At 50.5% G+C, this 20,254-nt stretch overlaps 1 protein-coding gene across 1 annotated transcript; it reads left to right on the top strand.

The window, feature by feature from the left end:
- The first annotated feature begins 3,360 nt into the window (after positions 1-3,360).
- On the top strand, positions 3,361-16,392 carry Plin1 (perilipin 1). Its single transcript, XM_052160204.1, has 9 exons — positions 3,361-3,467; positions 4,105-4,163; positions 6,708-6,912; positions 8,627-8,709; positions 10,178-10,442; positions 10,989-11,161; positions 13,378-13,581; positions 13,990-14,235; positions 15,073-16,392. The coding sequence occupies exons 2-9, from the start codon at positions 4,119-4,121 to the stop codon at positions 15,409-15,411; spliced, it is 1,560 nt and encodes a 519-aa protein (XP_052016164.1). The 5' UTR covers positions 3,361-3,467; positions 4,105-4,118; the 3' UTR covers positions 15,412-16,392.
- The last annotated feature ends 3,862 nt before the right edge of the window (positions 16,393-20,254 follow it).

Genomic DNA, 20,254 nt, shown 5'->3' on the forward strand with positions numbered 1-20,254 from the left:
CACAGTAGCCTGTTGGTGGCCGGCCAGCTTCTTCCTGGAGAAGCCTGCCTTCAGGGCGTGACAAGGGTTCATAGTATCTGTTCTGGTACACATGTGTAATGCGTAATGGTCTTACACATTAAAGAAGGTATTGGAGGGTGAAGACCTGCCATCCCCTAGAGTCTGTAAACCTCCGTGGGCCCTGCCGCCTCACCCTCTTATCTTTCCCCTCAGCTAACCCTCTCTATCTGGGCCCATGTTTGTGAGGGATTTCAAACACTGGGAAAGCCTGAGGGGCTGCGTAGCTGGACCTGGGGCTACTTTGTGGGTTCTTTTCTCTCCCACCCTTTTCCACCCATCACCTTCCCTTTCAGCCTCCTAACACTAGGCAGGAGAGAAAGAAGTCCCTGAATAAAGTCCGGGATAGGAAAAAGGGCGACCATATTATTAGACTACTCCCTGCTGATTAGGGCCACTGAGTTCCTTGGAGCAAGTTTGATCTTCATCATCAAGATATCTAACTTCCTCTTTTCGTCTCTTTGCACACGACGCAACCAACCACGACCAACCACAACCACCACAGCCAACAGCAACCAGGCACGAGGCAAATCATAGTCACCTGCTGTGAAGCAGCCCCGTATCCCCCAAACCTGGGATTAAAACAAAAACACATTCCCATACTATTTCTGTGTTTTTTAACGAAACCAACATTGTCAACTACAGAGCTGCACAGGGCAGCACACCGACAGCGGGGCATCGCTGCCCAGCACTGGCGCAGCAAGCGTCTGGGTGCTTGGCTTGGGGGCCCACCTGTGCACAGAATGGCCCAGATCCCTGCTCTCCTGTAGTGGAAGAAGGGGAGCAGCTCCTCTCTGCCCATCCCCCTGTGGTGCTGGAGAACTACCTCTCACCCTCGCCCTCAGGATTTGCCTGGCTCTTTCCCATGTCACCTTTCACCCACATCCTGGAATCCGTACGGAAGCGGCCAAAGCACCAGCTTTGTCAGCAGAGCTTTCAGGCACAGAGCCCTGTATCCTATATCCTCTCTGGCCCAAAGCCACTGCCCAGGAAGGCAAACTGCCCTTTAGCCTGGGCTGTGTCCAGATCACTCGTCCTGAACCTTGAAGCGAAGGCAAAGGCCACTTTACTTGCTTCCCTCCTCTTCCACTGCTGTCTAACAGCCCGAAAGCTCAGACCTTGGTTAATAAGTATCAGATGTTTTACATATGTGTCACCTCTTTTGGAAGCTCCTTGCTCCACACCCCTCTCTTTCCTGTTCTTTCTCTTTTCTTGTTTCCTGTTTTATTATACCGAAGATAAAATTTACTGCAAGAATCTATCTGTAGCTCTTTCTCACATCATTATTATTTATGCAAGTATTCGGGGTGTGCGTGCTTGTCTGTGTGTGTGTGTGCTCCCACACACGTGCACACTCGGACACACCCACACTTATACAAGTGCTCAAATGTCACAGCATGCATATGGAGGTCAAAGGACATCTTGCCAGAGTCAATTCTCTCCTTCAGTTCTGTGGGACCCAGATACTGAACTCAAGTGGTCAGGCTTGGTCGCAATCACCTTGACTTGCTGATCCATTTTGGCGACCCTACCCAGTGCCTTTCTATCCTGTCACCCACACTAACAAACTTAGTAGACTCAGCAGCATGCACATCTGCTAAGTAGGCGCTAACACGAGTGTTGTCCTCTCGTTCGTTGTGATTAAGAGGTTCTTTCTAGTCTATCTAAAGATACAGGTTGGCACCACAGTGGTCCATCAACTTAAATCAGGAACTCAAATTTGAGCTTGGGCTTGAGTTTCTGTTGTAGAAGGAATGGCAACGGATAGTTCTTAGCTGTCTGGGTGCTATTGGTTGGCCAAAACAACCAACCAACCAACCAACCAAACAAACAAACAAACAGGCCCAGCTTGTTGACACCTTGGTGACATCTCAGACTAAAGTTTCATCCCTCCTTCCCTCTCTCCTTCCCTCCATCACTCCTTCCCTCTCTCCTTCCCTCCGTCACTCCTTCCCTCTCTCCCTCCCTCCGTCCCTCCGTCCCTCCTTCCCTCTCTCCCCCCTCTGTCCCTCCTTCCCTCTCTCCCCCCTCTGTCCCTCCTTCCCTCTCTCCCCCCTCTGTCCCTCCTTCCCTCTCTCCCCCTCTGTCCCTCCTTCCCTCTCTCCCCCCTCTGTCCCTCCTTCCCTCTCTCCACCTCTGTCCCTCCTTCCCTCTCTCCCCCCTCTGTCCCTCCTTCCCTCTCTCCCCCTCTGCCCCTCCTTCCCTCTCTCCCCCCTCTGTCTCTCCTTCCCTCTCTCCCCCCTCTGTCCCCCTTCCCTTTCTCCCCCCTCTGTCCCCCTTCCCTCTCTCCCCTCTCTGTCCCCCTTCCCTCTCTTCCCCCTCCGTCCCCTTCCCTCTCTCCCCCCTCTGTCCCCCTTCCCTCTCTTCCCCCTCTGTCCCCCTTTCCTCTCTCCCCCCTCTGTCCCCCTTTCCTCTCTCCCTCCTCTGTCCCCCTTCCCTCTCTCCCCCCTCTGTCCTCCTTCCCTCTCACCCACCGTCCCCCTTCCCTCTCTCTCACCGTCCCCCTTCCCTCTCTCCCCCCTCTGTCCCTCCTTCTCTCCCTCCCTCCATCCCTCTTTCCCTCTTTTCTTTCCTCAGTGCTGAAGATCAAAACCAGGGCCATCAACAAACACTCTGGCATGGGGCTCCACCCCTATCCCCTAGATTTTTGAGACACAAGCTTGCTATTTAGCTCAGGCTACCTTCAAATCATCAGTCCCATCTCAGCCTCCTGAGTTCTGGGATTACTGGCACATGCCGCATCAGCCAGCTTTAAAATGTTTTCTTTAACTCTGGAGGTTTACAGAGGTTGAAACTACTCCCTCAGAGCCCAGGTTACTAAGAATTCAATTCTCACCGCTCTATCTTGTCTTTCTGTGCAGAAAATTAATCTTGATAGCCATAGACTAATACACTAAGGTGAACCCTATCCCTGTGTGGGTTTGAATCATGCTGTTCACTAGTTATTTGTGCTAGCAAACAAGAAAGGATGGGGCTATGTCTGAACATTGTCCCATAGAAACTTCTCAGGAAAGGGAGCAAAGATTATAGAATTATATGTCACTTTGAGTTCAGGAGTTTAATGACACACATTGCAGTGGCTTTTTTATGGAAAGTAAATTTTGTCAATTGAAAGTCAGAAATATTCTGGAACTATCATCTCTGGGCTCTGACAAATGAGTCCTTCTGCTCTGAGAACCACCTCTTTATTGGCTAAGCATTCCCCATAGATGTTAGGAGGAGCCCAGGGGACACCCTGGGTCAGACAGCCATGGCAAGGGGCTGTCCCAGCTTTCCCTTCCTCTTTGCCCTCCTCTAGCTGGGAGGTCTGAGCGACATTGCCCAAGATCCCCTGGAGTGGCTGGAAGTGTTTCTGAGGAGGAGATCTTCCCCAGCTGGGTTGTCTGAGACCGAGGTGGCTGTCAGCTGCAGTGAGTGTGGGGTCCTTGGGTGTCTGCTTTACCTTGGGTGTCTGCTTTACCTGGCTGCTTTCTCGGTGTTGAAGGGAAGGAGCTGGGAGAAAGCACATCTGGGGAAAATTACCAAGGGATGCAGAAATTTGCAGGGAGACCCCCAAGGAAAAGAATGAGAGGCCAGGGGCACAGAGGGACCATGGGCTTACCCAGAAGATAGCTCTTTCAGAGAAGGCTTAACCTAGCTTACAAAAGAGGGAAACGGGAATTAACTGGAATTTTGTTGTGAAGAAAAGACTAAACTCTACCTGACACTCATTCTTTAGTCTCTTTCAGTCTCTCTTTTAAGAGTCGCAGATTTTGTCCCAACCCATTTCTCGTCTCATTATCTTCATCTACTTGCCTACATTTTCATTTTTCGTGAGACCTTTTAAAAAAATCAATTCTGAGCAGATTACGGAGCTCATTTTGAGCAGACTAGGAGACTCGTTGTGTTGGGACCCCAAGGGGCAGCCTGTCCTATGTAACATTTGCCCTCTAACCTAGGCCAGCCAAGCTCCCAGATGGCTAGAGGGCAGCAGAGCGGGAGGGAGGGAGCCTGTGGAATACCAAGCAGCTTGTAGGCTTCTGATGGATCTGGGATTCTGCTTTGCAGCGTGGAGAGTGAGCATGTCAATGGCCAAGGGCCCGACCCTGCTGGATGGAGATCTCCCTGTAAGTAACCTGGGCTCCTGTGAGGGGGGGAATGGGCCACCCAGGGGAGAGGGATGAACAGAGCAGGAGAGAGGGGCCTTCAAGCAAGATGTCTATCTTAGGTTCCGAACTCACTGTCTCTATTATTCCTGTCCTTGCCACTTTCACAGGGGTATTTGGGAGGGGCAGGGGGATGACTATAGAGGTCTAAGAGCCGTGGAGAAAAGGATAGCAATGTCAGCTGGGGCTTCAGGAGGGACAGAGGGAGAGAAACCACCTGGTCATAAATCCAGAGGCACAAGGCCACCACAAGAATGTGCATGGCCGACAGAGCCCATGCATTCTGTGGCTATGGCCTCAGTCCACGACCCTCACCTGCAGCCCACAGCCTGTGCGGCTGTGTGTGGGGATGAACTGGGAGTCTAGTGTGTCCGGTGTTTAGCTCTGACTCGGTTTTCACCATGATTTTGAGTAATTCTGATACTTTTATGTGTCCTTGACATCTTTTGCCAAGGCCTCTCTGATTTGGGCCCAGTTCAGATAGTGAAATTCAGGCATATGACTCTGGAAGAGATGAAACTCATTCCAAATTAGGCTTTAACTAAGCTCCGCTCTCGGGGCGACTGCCTTCTTTTATACTAAATCATGAGAGAGGTGTCAATGGATGACAAAAATATATATATAGTGTTAAACCTTCTAACTAACGATTAGTGGCTTTTTCCATTTCCAGTTCATTTCTCCTTTAGCTTTGTCTGAAACAACTCTTGAATGTTCTGCTCAGACCGTTAAAGAGGGTGTTTCCTCTTGCAGTCAGAATCCCTTTCTCCCTCTGATATCTGACTCACTTGCAGAACAAAAATCATGTGGTCTGCTTTGTCCCGGAGCCCAGGCAGGTCTCCTTGATGGCTCTGTTAACTTGACCTCCTGCAAGCAGAACAAGGCCCAGGAGCATCTAGAGGGAACTGCAGTGCCGATTAAGAGAGCTCTAGGCACCCGACCAGTATCCCGGAGCCTTAGAGCCTCTACTGAGTGTTGCTTCCTACCCCATGATGAGAATCACTCTTTCACTCACAGATTGGGCTTTTTCTACTTTCCAAAATTTAATTATGCAAGTGCTGACAAAGGAAAATGTTTTTAATAAGAGTATGGCATCTGAATAAGAAGAGATGGCCCCACTACACCCCACAGGCCCAGGCTCACCGGACCACCAACTTAAACACGGAGTGTCGTAAACACGGAGTGTCGTATTTTAAGAAAGGCCATGCCAAATTTTAGAGTGCCGAGGGGAAAGGATCACAGATCTATCGCATGAACCATTCATAAACTAAGATAGGAGCTGGCCAGGAGGTGGTGGTGCATGCTTTTAATCCCAGCACTTGGGAGGCAGAGGCAGACAGATCTCTGTGGGCTTGGGGCTAGCCTGGTCTATACAGTGAATTCCAGGACAGCCAGAGCTACATGGTGAGATCCTGTATGTGTATGCATATATATATGTGTGTATGTATATATGTATATATATACAGAGAGAGAGAGAGAGAGAGAGAGAGAGAGAGAGCTTAACTTACACATTTACAAGGTGCAGCCCCACGTGGGGCTCATTTCTCCTGGCTTCGGCTTGCAGACAGGCACTAGGCCCTCCAGGCACTCTACCGGGAGAAAGAAGACATAAACACATAGCCAGAGCAGGGGGCAGAGGTCAGCAGCCCAAGGACAGACACAGCCAGGATGGAGGAGAGTCAAAGGTTGGTCCTAGTGACACGCGACATATGCTTGTAATCCCAGCACTGGGAGATGGAGTCGGTAGGATTAGGAGTTCAAGGACATCCTCAACTATATCCCTATGTATCCAGGGCTACATGAGATGTGTGTCACCTGACTCACAGAGGAGGTGATAGTGAGAGAATAATATTCTATCAAGTCGAAAGGGATGCGGGAACCAGGCGGTGGTGACGCACATCTGTAATACCAGCACTTGGGAGGCAGAGGCAGACGGATTTCTGAGTTCGAGGCCAGCCTGGTCTACAGAGTGAGTTCCAGGACAGCCAGGGCTACACAGAGAAACCCTGTCTCGAAAAAACCAAATCCAAAAACAAACAAAGCAAAAAACAACAACAAAAAAAGGGATGCGTGAGAGGAGAAGAGCCTATTTGACAATGGCAGCATCTGTAGACATGAGTCCAGCATCTCAGAAAGACCATGGAAATGTTTAGGTGAAGATACTAGGTGAAGGTGGACTCAAACTCCCAAGCATTCACTTTCCCTCGGTAGTCAGTCTCAGAGATGAGCAGGGAGGGGGGGAGGGGATTTGGCTTGGTTCCCAGAGAACACAAATGGTCTGAGGACTTCCCCAGAGCCTAGGTGGTGACAGAGTCTAGGTAGGCGTGGCAGGATGGCTTCCGTTTTCCCCGTGGGCTTCCTCGCATTCTCATGACTGGGCCATTTGGAGATACCTGGCTTCCCCTAGGCTTGGGCTGGCCTTACAACGACATGCTTGATCCTAACAAGGGTCAGCTCGCGAGGAGGCTGAGTGGGGGCGGGAGCATCTGACTCTTTCTTTGCTGACAGGAGCAGGAGAATGTGCTCCAGCGAGTCCTGCAGCTGCCTGTGGTGAGCGGGACCTGTGAGTGCTTCCAGAAGACCTACAACAGCACCAAAGAAGCGCACCCCCTGGTGGCCTCTGTGTGCAATGCCTACGAGAAGGGCGTACAGGGTGCCAGCAACCTGGCTGCCTGGAGCATGGAGCCGGTGGTCCGCCGGCTGTCCACCCAGTGTGAGTCCTCCTAGAACTCCGTGGCACCCCGCCCGCCCACTGATCCTCCCCGCGTGTCTGCCTGTCTGCTTGTCGGTCTGTCTGATCATCTCACAACTCCACCGCCCTGTCCACCGCCCTGACTGCTTCCCTTGCTTATCTATACCCGACTTCCTGGTCTCCTCCTCTACAGACATGTACCTATACTTGTCTAGCTGTAGCCCAGCCTAGGGTATCCTGGGCTAAAAAGTGTTCGGGAGGCGGGGTAATGGAGGTGGGCTCCTCTCTGTGAGAAGCGGTGAGAGTAGGGCCAGTGGCAGGACATTTAAGCACCTCAATTCCAAATGCAACAGAAGCAACAGTATCAGGAAAAGTGGCCTAGCAGTGCTGAAGGCTAAGGAAAGAGAAGGCCCCTTCGCCCAGCTGCTGCTGATACTGGATCCCGACAGGTGGGGGCAGCAGAGAGCTCCTGGTAGCAGAAACGAGGGTCCATCGAGGTGAGCCTTACCACTCGCCGCATCTCCGTTATTCTGACTCCATCTGAAATTATGGTCTCTAAGACTCAGCTCTCGGCGGGGCTTAGGGAACTCTCAGCAGCACTAAGAAAGCTGGCATCTCCTACCATCCTGATAGAGGCTTGCGGGTATGTGAAAAGTCTACCCAGCAACCAGGCAAGGAAGACTTAAAGGCTCCACTTAAAATCCGTGGTCGCATAGATGGCCCCAGTTCAATTCTGTGAACAAGAAAACAAAATGACGAGAACATGAGAAACGAACATGGGGGTTGACAAGAGTCATAGGGCAATTGAGAAGACACCGGGATAAGAGTGAGAAAATGCACCACATGTATGAATAAAGTTGTCCATGAAAAATACATTCAGTTACTGATAATTAGATAGTAAAAATGTCTCAGGCCCAAGGCTAGCCCTCCTGGAAGCCCTCATTCTGTTCAATCAGAAGACAGCCAATCCTCTGGGCTCTTTGTTACTTGAAAGAACTATGAAAGAGTATCTATAAATACCCTCTGAATCTGTGCCTTCCATGACCCTGCCCACAGAGCCTGTGTCCTCAGCCAACCGTGGGCAGTCTCCCCTGACAAGTCTGAATCCTCTGTGGAGTTTTTCTTCTCCCTGTGGCTCCTGCCAGCTTTCAGCCATCTTGACGGTTGTGTAGCTGTGAATTCATCACCTCCAGGACTAGGCAAGCCTGGTCTCACTGAGGCCAATGCAAAGGCCCTGGTGCCACCTCCCTCACTTCCACATGGATTCCAGAATCCTGAACAGGGAGGCAGGGAAGGAAGAGAAAAGCCTTTGGTGGTGATTCACAGAACTGCCTTCACTACAAGCTTGCCCATCCAGCCGCGGAACCGCAGAGGCTGGTGGTTCTGACTTCTGACAGGAGGGGGCAGCAGAGAGCTACTGCCCAGGATCCTAGAGATTAAAAATTAGGGGTTATGTGAGTCTTAGTCAGACAGACGGGATTGCTAAAGCCACATACTGTGCAGGTGGAGCTGCGAGGCCTTGAGTGCAGGTTCCACCGGCTCCAAAATGACCCTGCTCTCAAGGAATCATAAGTACATGAGCGCTAGATACAGCCAAGACTCTCCGGTCCCCAAATGCCCCGGAAGCAGCAGGGCTGGAATGTGTGGGTCCCAATGTACTTTCTTTGAGGCGGAGGCCACTGTTAGTTCCTCGCAAGCAGGCAGGGATCACCCCAACATGGCCCTTCCCTTTCAGTCACAGCTGCCAATGAGTTGGCCTGCAGAGGCCTGGACCACCTAGAGGAAAAGATCCCGGCTCTTCAATACCCTCCAGAAAAGGTGAGTCCTCCCTCTTCCCTGGTGCTCCCTATACTCTGTTGGTCCTCCTTTCATGAAGGAGAGCCGCTGACGGTCTAGCTGTGCCACTTTCTGCGTTCGTGGGGGTGAGTACCCTCTTAGGCAAGTAAAAAGCCCTCGTCTTCCTGGGAGGCCAGGTAGAGTTGGGGTGTCTGGGATCACAGGTCTATACCTCGGACAAGCGCAGATAGACATTTTCATGGTCTTTAGGGAAGGAAGGGCTAACCTTAACATGGCTCCCACATAATCGCACAGCTTTCTGATACTGTGGCCCTGGGATCTGGAACTCTGGGTTTACACGGGGCTCCTTGTTGACAACAGCTACCTAAGATCTCGGGTTCCATTCAATAAGATCTCAGGATTACACACATGGCCTTGAGATCCAACCTTTTATGGACCACGAGACTAAAGAAGTCACTTCCCCCTGGGCACACCTTTATCAACCTTTATCCAGGGCTGGCTTTAGTCGGGCCTATGACCTCGTGTGTTTTTACTGAGCAACCGCCAATCTTTCTTACAAATCTCCCCTGCATCATGCCCTTGCCAACGGCCACAGCACACAGCCTTCATGGAGCCCTCTTGGGTCATCCTTGGTAATTGGCATTGCTACCCACACTGTGAAGAGTAAACAGCCTGAGGTGACCGCCACTGGGGGCAGGCCTGCGAGCCGCCCCTCTCTAGTGCTCCAGTCAACTTGTCTTTGCCACAGAGGAAGAAGGCTAACTACTCCACTGCAAAACTTGCAGGAGAGCCAGCCATGTCTACCAACCAGTGTGAATAGGGTGTGAGGGAAAGACAGAGGAGCGAGGGTAGGGCTTCAGAAGACGGGCTGCCTGTGTGAAGGTATCAGGACAGGTGCTAACAGGCAAGGCTTTGGGACTATCTTCTAAGGCCAGATCTTCAGGTAGTGTGGAGAACCCAGAAGACCCAGGTAGCTGACACAGGTCTTTTTCTCCATACATATTATTGCTGGTCCCTGGGTCCTTTTTTGTTTTATGTTTTTTAAGATTTATTTATTGTAATATCTAAGTACACTGTAGCCGTCTTCAGATGCACCAGAAAAGGGCATCAGATTTCATTACCGATAGTTGTGAGCCACCACGTGGTTGCTGGGATTTGAACTCAGGATCTATGGAAGAGCAGTCAGTGCTCTTAGCCATTGAGCCATCTCTCCAGCTCCCCCCCCCATTTTTTTTTTATTATTGTGTATTTAGTTTGGCATTTTGAGACAGGGTTTTGTCATGTAGCACAGACTGGTCTGGAACTCAGTGTGTAGCTAAAGGTAGCACTAACTCTCAGTGCCCCTTCTGTGCCAGCCTCCAGTCCTTACATTACAGGTATGCGCTGCCATGCCTGGCCCTGGGCCTTTAAATGGGGCCCTCCAGGGAGCTGCTGGGATCGGGGCCTGTGAGGGATTCCACATAGCTGACCATCTCCCAACACTCCTCAGATCGCTTCTGAACTGAAGGGCACCATCTCTACCCGCCTTCGAAGCGCCAGGAACAGCATCAGTGTGCCCATTGCAAGCACCTCTGACAAGGTCCTGGGGGCCACTCTGGCTGGCTGCGAGCTTGCCTTGGGAATGGCCAAAGAGACAGCAGAATATGCCGCCAACACCCGGGTTGGCCGACTGGCCTCTGGAGGGGCTGATCTGGCCCTGGGAAGCATCGAGAAGGTGGTAGAGTTCCTCCTGCCACCAGACAAGGCGGAGTCAGGTATCCGCTGTTCAGACCCGCTCAGCACCCGAGGATCAGTGGGAGGCTTCAGGTCCTATTGGCCCTGCTCTGGGATAGGGAATGTCCCTCAGAATCCTCAGAGGATTCCCAGGCTTTAGTTTCCCCCACCCCAAATGTGAGAGGGCGGCTTACCAGTGGTAGAAATTAGGGAACTGGTTCCCAGCCCAAGGTCCATTTCCTATTTTTTCCAAAATGTCCATATGTGTGATTGTTTTGACTGCATTTTATTTGTGTTTTCTCTCTCTCCATCTCTGTCTCTCTGTGTCTCTGTCTCTGCCTCTCTGTCTCTGTCTGTCTGTCTCTCTCTCTCTCTCTCTCACACACACACACACACACACACGCACACGCACACACACACGCACACACACACACAGAAAAAGCCAGAGGAGGGCATTGGATCCCCTGGAATCCATATTGGTGCTGAAAATTGAACTCAAGTCTTCCACAAGAAGCACAAATGCTGAGAGTCTCCCCTGCCCCCAGTCAGTCCCTCTCTGACCTGTTTCCTCCCTTATCTGTATCTAGCCCCTTCTTCTGGACGGCAGAAGACCCAGAAGGCTCCCAAGACCAAACCAAGCCTCGTGAGGCGGGTCAGCACCCTGGCCAACACTCTCTCTAGACACACCATGCAGACCACAGCATGGGCCCTGAAGCAGGGCCACTCTCTGGCCATGTGGATCCCGGGTGTGGCACCCCTGGTGAGTGTCTGCTCTGAGTTCTCCCTGGCCCAACTCTGTGGGTTTCCTGATCCCTTCTGTCTTGGAAATATCCTTCGAGCTGGACTGGGACTTTAGACATAAAGCCAGGGGTCCTAAGAGGCTGGCGGGCTGGTTGTTCAGGCCATGGAAGAAGAAAACGGACGTGATGCACACTGAGGGTTGCCCACCACCTTCCCTCAGAGTCTCTCTGACTCCCAGCCGTCATGACCCCATGTGGGCCTCTTCTGTGGGCCTTCCTGCCCCTACTTGCTATTGAAACAGTGGCACCCACAAACAAACAAACAAACACCATAAAGCCTGCTCAGTGGATGAGAGGCCCACTAGCTGCCATCCCTGACTCTGCAGACCTCCAGTCTCCCCTCTAGGGTTCTCGGCTTCCCCCAGAACACCCAGACAAAGCTGCTTCTCTAGTCATCTTGACAAAGTTAGGATGATTTTTTTTTTTTTTAAAGAAAGGAACTTAGTTAGCCGGGTGGTGGTGGTGCATACCTTTAATCCCAACACTTGGGAGGCAGAGGCAGGCAGATTTCTGAGTTCGAGACCAGTCTGGTCTACAGAGTGAGTTCCAGGATAGCCAGGGCTATACAGAGAAACCCTGTCTCGAGAAAAAAACCAAAAAAAGAAAAAAAGAAAAAAAGAAAAACAAAGGAATTTAGTGAGAAACTAAATTGAAGAAAAAAAGGAAAGAAAAAGCATGGGGCGGGGCGGTAAAGACAGGTGTGTTAGGACATGCTAATCGTCTCCACATGGGAGGCAGAGGCAGGAGGATTTCTTCAAGTTTGAGACTAGTCTTGTCTATAGATCAAGTTCCAGACCGAACAGAGCTGTACAGTGAGACATCATTTCAAAAGACAACAACAAAAGATCCCCAAACAAACAAACAAAACAGAAGCAAATAACAAAATTAGAACACAGGGGCGGGTCTAGCCTGGGCATACATCGCCATGGTAATTCGAGAAGAGAAAACCCAGAGGTTAGCAGGAAACAACTGCAGGGCCTTTTCTTTCGTTATCTTTTAAGCTCTCTTCGATTGATTTGGTTTCTGAGATAAGCTCTCTCTCTGTAGCTCAGGTTAGTCTTGAACTTGTGACAATTCTCTTGCCTTTCAAGTGTTGGGATTACAAGTGTTTCCCATCACATCCAGATGTGAGTGTTCTCCTTTTCAAATTTTGTTTTATTTATTATTACTCCGTGTGTCATCTCGTCCACCCTTTCTGAGACATGGATGGATGGATGTCATGGTGGCACTAGTGCCAAGGTCAAAAGACAACCCTCAGGAGTTGGTTCTCTGAAGAAGCTAGGAGGATCATTGAAAATTTAGGGTCCAGCCTGGTCTAATAGTGAGTGGCCTTGTTTCGATAGATAAAAAATACAGCTAAGTAAATAACTAAATAGATGGGCACAGAGGTTGGGGTGTGGCTCCAGCTTCACGCGGAAGGGCCCTGGATTCCATCCAACATTAAAAAGGAAAGGGAGGGGCCAGCACGAACATGTGGCTGTAGACCTCAGAAGGGGGCCACAGACAGGGGATGCCGACAGAAGACACTCAGGAGTCTTCCATGGTGTGGAAATGGTCTCTGTCTTGATCTGCTCTGGTTACATAGAGTGTGCTTACAAAAACTCACAGAGCTCGGTGCAATGATGTGTGCCTTCAGTGATAAGCTTTTTCTAATTAAAATGCTGAGGGAGAGGCTAGCTGGATGGCTCAGTGGTTAAGAACACGCAACACACGTTGCTCTTGCAGAACACCCAGTTCAGTTCCCAGCACAGACATAATGACTTCACAACCACCCAAAACTCCAGTTCAAGGGAATCTGATGCTCTCTTCTGACCTCCATGTGCACGAGGCACACAGATGATGCACATGTATGCACATAAAATGAAATAAAAAATAGATTTAAAAAAATCCTGTGGAGCCGAGCAGTGGTGGCACATGCCTTTAATCCCAGCACTTGAGAGGCAGAGGCAGGCGGATTTCTGAGTTCGAGGCCAGCCTGGTCTACAGAGTGAGTTCCAGGACAGCCAGGGCTACACAGAGAAACCCTGTCTCGAAAAATACAAACAAACAAGCAAACAAACAAAAAACCCGGTAGGGCCAGGCTCTGCCCCCACCCTACCCTGCTCCTCTGACAAGGGCTTTGTAGCCCTGTGGGGGTAGGTCTGCTGAGCAGCTGTCTGTTGCTGTCCCCCCTCAGAGCAGCCTGGCCCAGTGGGGTGCATCAGCAGCCATGCAGGTGGTGTCCCAGCGGCGGCAGAGTGAGGTGCGGGTGCCCTGGCTGCACAACCTGGCAGCCTCCCAGGATGAGAGCCACGGTGACCAGACGGACACAGAGGGAGAGGAGACGGACGAGGAGGAGGAAGAAGAGGAATCAGAGGCAGAGGAGAGCGTGCTCAGAGAGGTGACAGGGGAGGGGGGAGAGAGAGCCCATGGTGGGGGGGTAAAAAGCAGGGGGATGAGGTAAAGGACTCTGTCCCCAGGTCACCCCCCAAACCCACAGCCAACTAACTATCACTATGTCACTCAGTGGCTGTCACAAAATCAATAAAAGTAGGGGGTGGGGATTGTTGCTCCATTTTACAGAGGAAGAGACTGGGGTTCAGAGAGAGGAAGTGACATGACCAGGGGCCACTCCCTATAGCTAAGGACAGACCCAGCCCCAGATTTTGTCTTCCTTCCTCCCTTCCTTCCTCCCTCCCTTCCTTCCTTCCTTCCATGTCCACATTTCTTCTCTAGCTGAGGCTGGTGGTTAAGGACCGGGTCCAAGCAGCTGATGTAGGGCAGGGGCTAACGGTGCTCTGGCCCACAGGTAACAGCCCTGCCCAACCCGAGGGGCCTCCTGGGTGGTGTGGTACACACCGTGCAGAAGACTCTCCGGAACACCATCTCAGCAGTGACATGGGCACCTGCGGCTGTGCTGGGCACGGTGGGAAGGATCCTGCACCTCACACCAGCCCAGGCTGCCTCCTCCACCAAAGGGAGGGCCATGTCCCTGTCCGATGCCCTGAAGGGTGTTACGGATAACGTGGTCGACACTGTGGTAAACTATGTGCCGGTGAGTCCTGTGCCAGGGCCACCTTCTGACTCCCAAGGTAGATTTGACTGAAGGAGATATAAACCCTCCTTTCGTCCAGTACCTGGAGACCCTTCTCCAATCCTCGGCGCTCAGAGCCTTCTTATACACTTATCTTTCCCAGCCCAAGATACCTCCCACTCCACCCCACCCCCACTTCGTGCCTCTCACTTGATGATAGGGTCATTTGTTTGTGAGTCCCTAGTGGCTCAGCCCTGCCTCTTCAGATCCCGGAGGAAGGACCTGGTAGGCTTACATGCCACTGTCCAATAGACTTTCAGGCACCTGGGGACAGCAGCTGGCCCTATGTCAATTCTATCACCAACGGGTGGTGGGGGTGGGGGTGAATGGGAGGAGGGGCCAAGGGACACTAATGCTGTCCTTTTGGGAGTCCCTGAGACCCTCTCCAATGGAAGTTACAGATCGAGCAGGCTGAAGGAGAGCTTGGTGGAACAAGTTCTCTGGAACAAGATCTCTAGATCTGCCCAGGGGAAAGGTCACTCAATCATTGCTACCAAGAGCTTGTCAGTCAAGCTTATTTCTTTTTGGTCCCAAACATATGGAAACTGGGAGAGGGGGCACGCTTCAAGAACGGGGACTCCTCCGTCCACCAGAGGTGATCAGAACTCTTAAAACCAGGGACTCTACCGGATGTCCCCTCGCCCCTGCCATCCTAATGGCCTACACCCAGTCTGTATCCTTGTGATGGCAGCGTCCTCCCTCCCCCCCCTCCCGCCCCCGGGAGAACTAGGCCAAAGGCCACGGAAAGGGCGGGGACTCCTAGGAGAGAGATCCCTAACAAGGATGCCCGGCTGTCAGCTTCCCAGGCTGTCGCTGATGGAGCCGGAGAGCGAATTCCGAGACATCGATAACCCTCCTGCAGAGGCGGAGCGCAAAGGGTCCGGGGCGCGGCCCGCCAGCCCGGAGTCTACGCCGCGCCCCGGCCAGCCCCGCGGCAGCTTGCGCAGCGTGCGCGGTCTCAGCGCGCCCTCCTGCCCCGGCCTGGACGACAAAACCGAGGCGTCTGGGCGTCCGGGCTTCCTGGCTATGCCCAGGGAGAAGCCTGCGCGCCGGGTCAGCGACAGCTTCTTCCGGCCCAGCGTTATGGAGCCCATCCTGGGCCGCGCGCAGTACAACCAGCTGCGCAAGAAGAGTTGAGCAACTTGTGCCCCTGCTCGCCCCGGCGCCACCCCGCGGGAAGGTCGCTTCTCCCCAAGGGCCTCTTCTTTAGGGTGGCCTCTTGGGAAGCCCGAGCCACGACCCCAGGATGCTCTCGAGGCACACATCATGTCTAAAGCATCCTTTGGGGGCTTGACCATCAGAGCCAGTTTTTAAGGGGCACCAGAGCAGCAGTCGACTGTCTCCTCCTCTCGTGGGCAGAATCTCTCACAGCTTATTTTTTTTTAAACTATAAAAGCAATTGCTTAATTGGATTTCTCACTTCTTTAACAAAACGTGTGGCCAGGTGACATCTGACTAGTTCTAAGAATCCCCTTCTCTGTGGACAGGAATCTATTGCCAAAAAGTAGTGGGTCAGTTGACAGTTTCTTTTCTTTTTTCTCCTGCCTTTCTCTACCCCCCCCCCATTTCTTTTTCTTTCCTCTTCCTCTTTCTCCCTCCTCCCTTCTCCCCCCTCCTCCTCCTCCCTCCTCCTCCTCCTCCTCTTTTTTTCAGTAATGTCTCCGTATATAGTCTAGGCTGGTTCCATTTCCAGTGCTAGGTGAGCCCCTCTCTGGCCAGCTCTCTCTGAATGTCAGGAATTCTCAGTGCATTTTTGTCGCTGAGTTCTGTGAGAGCCTCTGACTACCTAGCTCTCAGCACACTGCTTTGAAAAGAACAGCTGAGGTGCGGAAGCTTTGTGTGTTTATTTAGACAGCAGCTCCGGTTTCTGAGGCTCTCTCTCCTGCACAGGTGGGGCCTCGGGCCTGTCCTCTCTAGTGCCAGCCACTTTCCCACGGCATCACTGCCTGTGTGGTCACCCTGGAAGGTTGATTCCCGAGATGCTGGGAACCAGCAGTGGCCCTCTTTTGCTTAATATGGTATATAATATATAGAGCACATATCCTCAGTCCCTGTTCATTCTAAATCCCATTCCTAGAAATACCGATACTTGGTCAATCTATAAAATTCATAATATATACTTGTAACGTGCAAATACTACAAAGTGTGTGTGTTTTCCTTTATGGATTTTTTTTTTACTCTCTTCCACAAAAACAGCCACAGTGCAGTGTATTCTTCCAGCTATACACTGTCTACTTGGGCAAGCGCATGTGTAGAAACCTCTGTCTTTGCCTACTTAAGCTCTGAGTGGCAGCCTTCCTCACTTTTTCCACTTTGTTCAATACACCATTTAAAACATTTTTTATTACGTTAAAAAAGATTTATACTTCACATGCATGAAGGTTTTGCTCACATATATATATATGTCTGTTCACCACGTGTGTGTGCCTGATGCCAACGGAGGTTAGAAGGGGGCATTAGATCCCTCGGAACTGCAATTACACATGGTTGTGACCGGCTATGTGGATGCTGGGAGTCAAGCCCTGGTCCTCTGAAGATCAACAAGCACTCTCCACCTCTGAGCTGTCTCTCCAGCTCCTCAACTACACAATCCATCTTATCCATCTTTTTGTACCAGTATCAGAAATCCTACTTGCTCTTTTGAATGGTAATCCATAATATGAACTTAATATGGATAATTTGGTGTAGCTAGCTTCCTAAGGACAAACTTTTATGTTGTTCCCTCCCCTGCCTACTGTGAACAGTAAGGCTAGGAAGTAGCTCATTGATAGAACATTTGCTTAGCATGTGCAAATACCTGGGTTTGATCTTCAGCAACACACACACACACACACAATCTTATGTGCGTGCACATGCGCACATGCACTCATAGACAAATTGTAGCGTGTAACTATGACATTCTTGATTAAATAATATATAATTTGCAATACTGATGATTCCAGGTAGTTTTTAAAGGAAATTCTATTTTATTCAGTTATTGTCATATGCTGCTATAGAAATGCACATAAACCATCAGGACACACCTGTCATTTAGATATCCATATTAGATCCTGTTAGAATCCCTTGGACCCATGAGTGCCTTCTTGGCCCCTGCTATGTGCTGCGCTGTGGTTGACCCCTGGGTTCTGGCAGATCTTTGTTGTAATGAGTTTTATACCTTAATCCATGGTGTTTGGAGTTCAAGGATGCCAAAAATAGGGATGGGGGTAGACAGGGGCATGCACACGTGAGCATGACTAACACACCCCTCCTAAGTACACACCACCCTCACTAATGCTCTGGTCTATAGTGGGTGTGGACCTGGCAAGAGGGGTCCTTAGACCGTGCCATGCAGAAGCAGTCTTTCTCTGGCAGGACTCCATGGGCAGTGGCTGGATGTGTAGACAGGAATGCAGACTCATCCTGGGTTTCCCTATTCATGTTGGGCATCCCCACCCACCCTGACCCTCCCCCCATCTACCCTGGATACCTCCCAGCCAAGGTGGACCTCCCTACCCACCCTGAGATTCCATCTACAACACTGCAACAAAGCAAAACAAACCACAAAAGTCCTACTGTATTTATTGAACATCTGTATTTCCCCTTCTGTAAAGTGGCTGTCAAAACATTTCTGTATTTTTCGCTGGATAACTTACTTCTCAGCATCCGTGCTTGCAAGTTCTGTACCTTTTTCCAGATACTGAGCTCGCGGCGGCAGCACATGCTGCCCCTCAACTCACGCCTCATGGTTTCTGCATGACTTTTTTTTTTTCAATGAGTAGGAGTTCTTTTCAAAAAGGTTTTATTTTGAATTATGTGCCTAAGTTTGTGTGTCTGTGTGGGTTTGTGCACTGTGAGGGCATCTTCTGGCCCCAGGAAGCCAGAAGATGGTATCGGATCCTGTGAGCCTGGAGTTACAATCCACTGTGAGCTAGGTGATGTGGGTACTAGGAACCGAACTAGGGTCCTCTGCAAGAGCAACGTGCTCTTAGCACTGATCGAATTGATTGACTTAAATTGATTGATTCAATTTGATTTATAATTATATTTAGTCTAATGACTTTTTTCTTCTTTTATAGCTTTTAATTCTTAGTTATGATTTTAAAAGTATTCCCTACTACAAAGTCATTGCAATATTGTAACAGCGGTCCAGACCTTAGTAGCCCCTTAGCAAAACTGACACCATGAACGAAGTACCATTCCATCACAGGCCATGTGACCCCCCATGTAGACAGCACCATCAGCCAAAATGAGAACAGAGGTCTAATCCATCAAATCCTACAATTCTGGAAAAGTGCCCCTATGTTGCTTTTCAACTTCTGTAGTTCCCTCTTCTGACTGCTATTGATAAATAGGTTGTGTCAGTCCAGGGTGTGTGTGTGTGTGGGGGGGGGGCTGAGTGCACAGGCATGCACGCACATGAGCACACACACACACACACACACACACACACACGTGCTTGCACTTAAAGGACCACCCTGAGGGGGCTGGAGAGATATAGCTCAGTGGTAAAGAACACTAATTGCTCTTCCGAAGGTCCTGAGTTCAAATCCCAGTAACCACATGGTGGCTCATAACCATCAGTAATGAGATCTGACGCCCTCTTCTGGGGTGTCTGAGGACAGCTACAGTGTACCTATATATAATAAATAAATAAATCTTAAAAAAAAAAAAAAGCCAGGCAAGTGGTGGTGCACACCTTTAATTCCAGTACTTGGGAGGCAGAGGCAGGTGGATTTCTGAGTTTGAGGCCAGCCTGGTCTACAGAGTGAGTTCCAGGACAGCCAGGGCTACACAGAGAAACCCTGTCTCAAAACAAAACAAAACAAAACCCCCCAAAAACCCACCCTGAGAAAGGCTCATGACTGCACCCAGGTCTGTACCACCCAGTGTAGCCATCGGCTACCTAATAAAGACTGTCTATTGCCTTAAACCTGTGTCTTCACTGGTGGAGATCTCAGCGGTGTCACATGTATTTTTCCAAATATTTTCATAGTGTTTTCTACATTTGATTAATTTTTAAAATATTCTTTAAGTGGGGGGTTTGGTGTTTCCATCCATGTGGAGAACTAACTGGAGACCTGTATGCTTCTCAATTGCTTCACACTGAATTATCTTTATTCCCAGAGGTCAGCTGGAAATTCCTGACTTAGTGCTGTCTGCTGCCTGGTTGGAATCAGTAGACTGGGTTCTGTTTGGCGTCTCGGGCAGCCTGGCTTGCTGCCGTTGATCAGTGTCCTGTTACACAAGTCTCGCTTCTAGTGGATTCCGTTTCTGTAGGACTGACAAGAGTGTCTGACTCACAGCGGTTTCAGCTTTTACACCTGCTTAGGTGTCCCCACACTACCCGTTGGCAGGAGTGACCTTGATACTCCCTGCACTTTGCTTTTTCTTAGTTTTACTGCTGTGAACAGATATCAGGACCAAGGCAACTCGTATAAGGACAACCTTTAACGGGCTAGCTCACAGATTCAGACGTTCAGTCCATTATCATCAAGGCGGGAGCATGGCAGTGTCCAAGAACGCATGATGCAGGAGGAGTTGAGAGTTCCACCTCTTGTTTTGAAGGCAAATAGGAAGCTGGCTTCCAGGCAGCTAGGATGAGGGTCTTTTTTTTTTTTTTTTTTTTTTTTTTTTTTTTTTGACAGGGTTTCTCTGTGTAGCTCTGGCTGTCCTGGAACTCACTTTGTAGACCAGGCTGGCCTTGAACTCAGAAATCTGCCTGCCTTTGCCTCCCAAGTGCTGGGATTAAAGGCGTGCGCCACCACCGCTAGGATGAGGGTCTTAAGGCCCATGCCCACAGTGACAGACAAGGCCATGTCTACTCTGACAAGGCCACGCCCACCCCCGCATAGCCACACCTCCAAATAGTGCCACTTCCTGGGCCAAGTGTATTCAAACCACCACGATAATGAAACCAGCTTGCCAGACCCCTTTGGACTTTTAGGTCTACCACTTTCAAAGGACCAGGTTGTTCCTTTCCTCCCCTAACCTCCCTCGT

Source organism: Apodemus sylvaticus, chromosome 1, assembly GCF_947179515.1.
Source record: "Apodemus sylvaticus chromosome 1, mApoSyl1.1, whole genome shotgun sequence".
Taxonomy (NCBI): Eukaryota; Metazoa; Chordata; class Mammalia; order Rodentia; family Muridae; genus Apodemus; species Apodemus sylvaticus.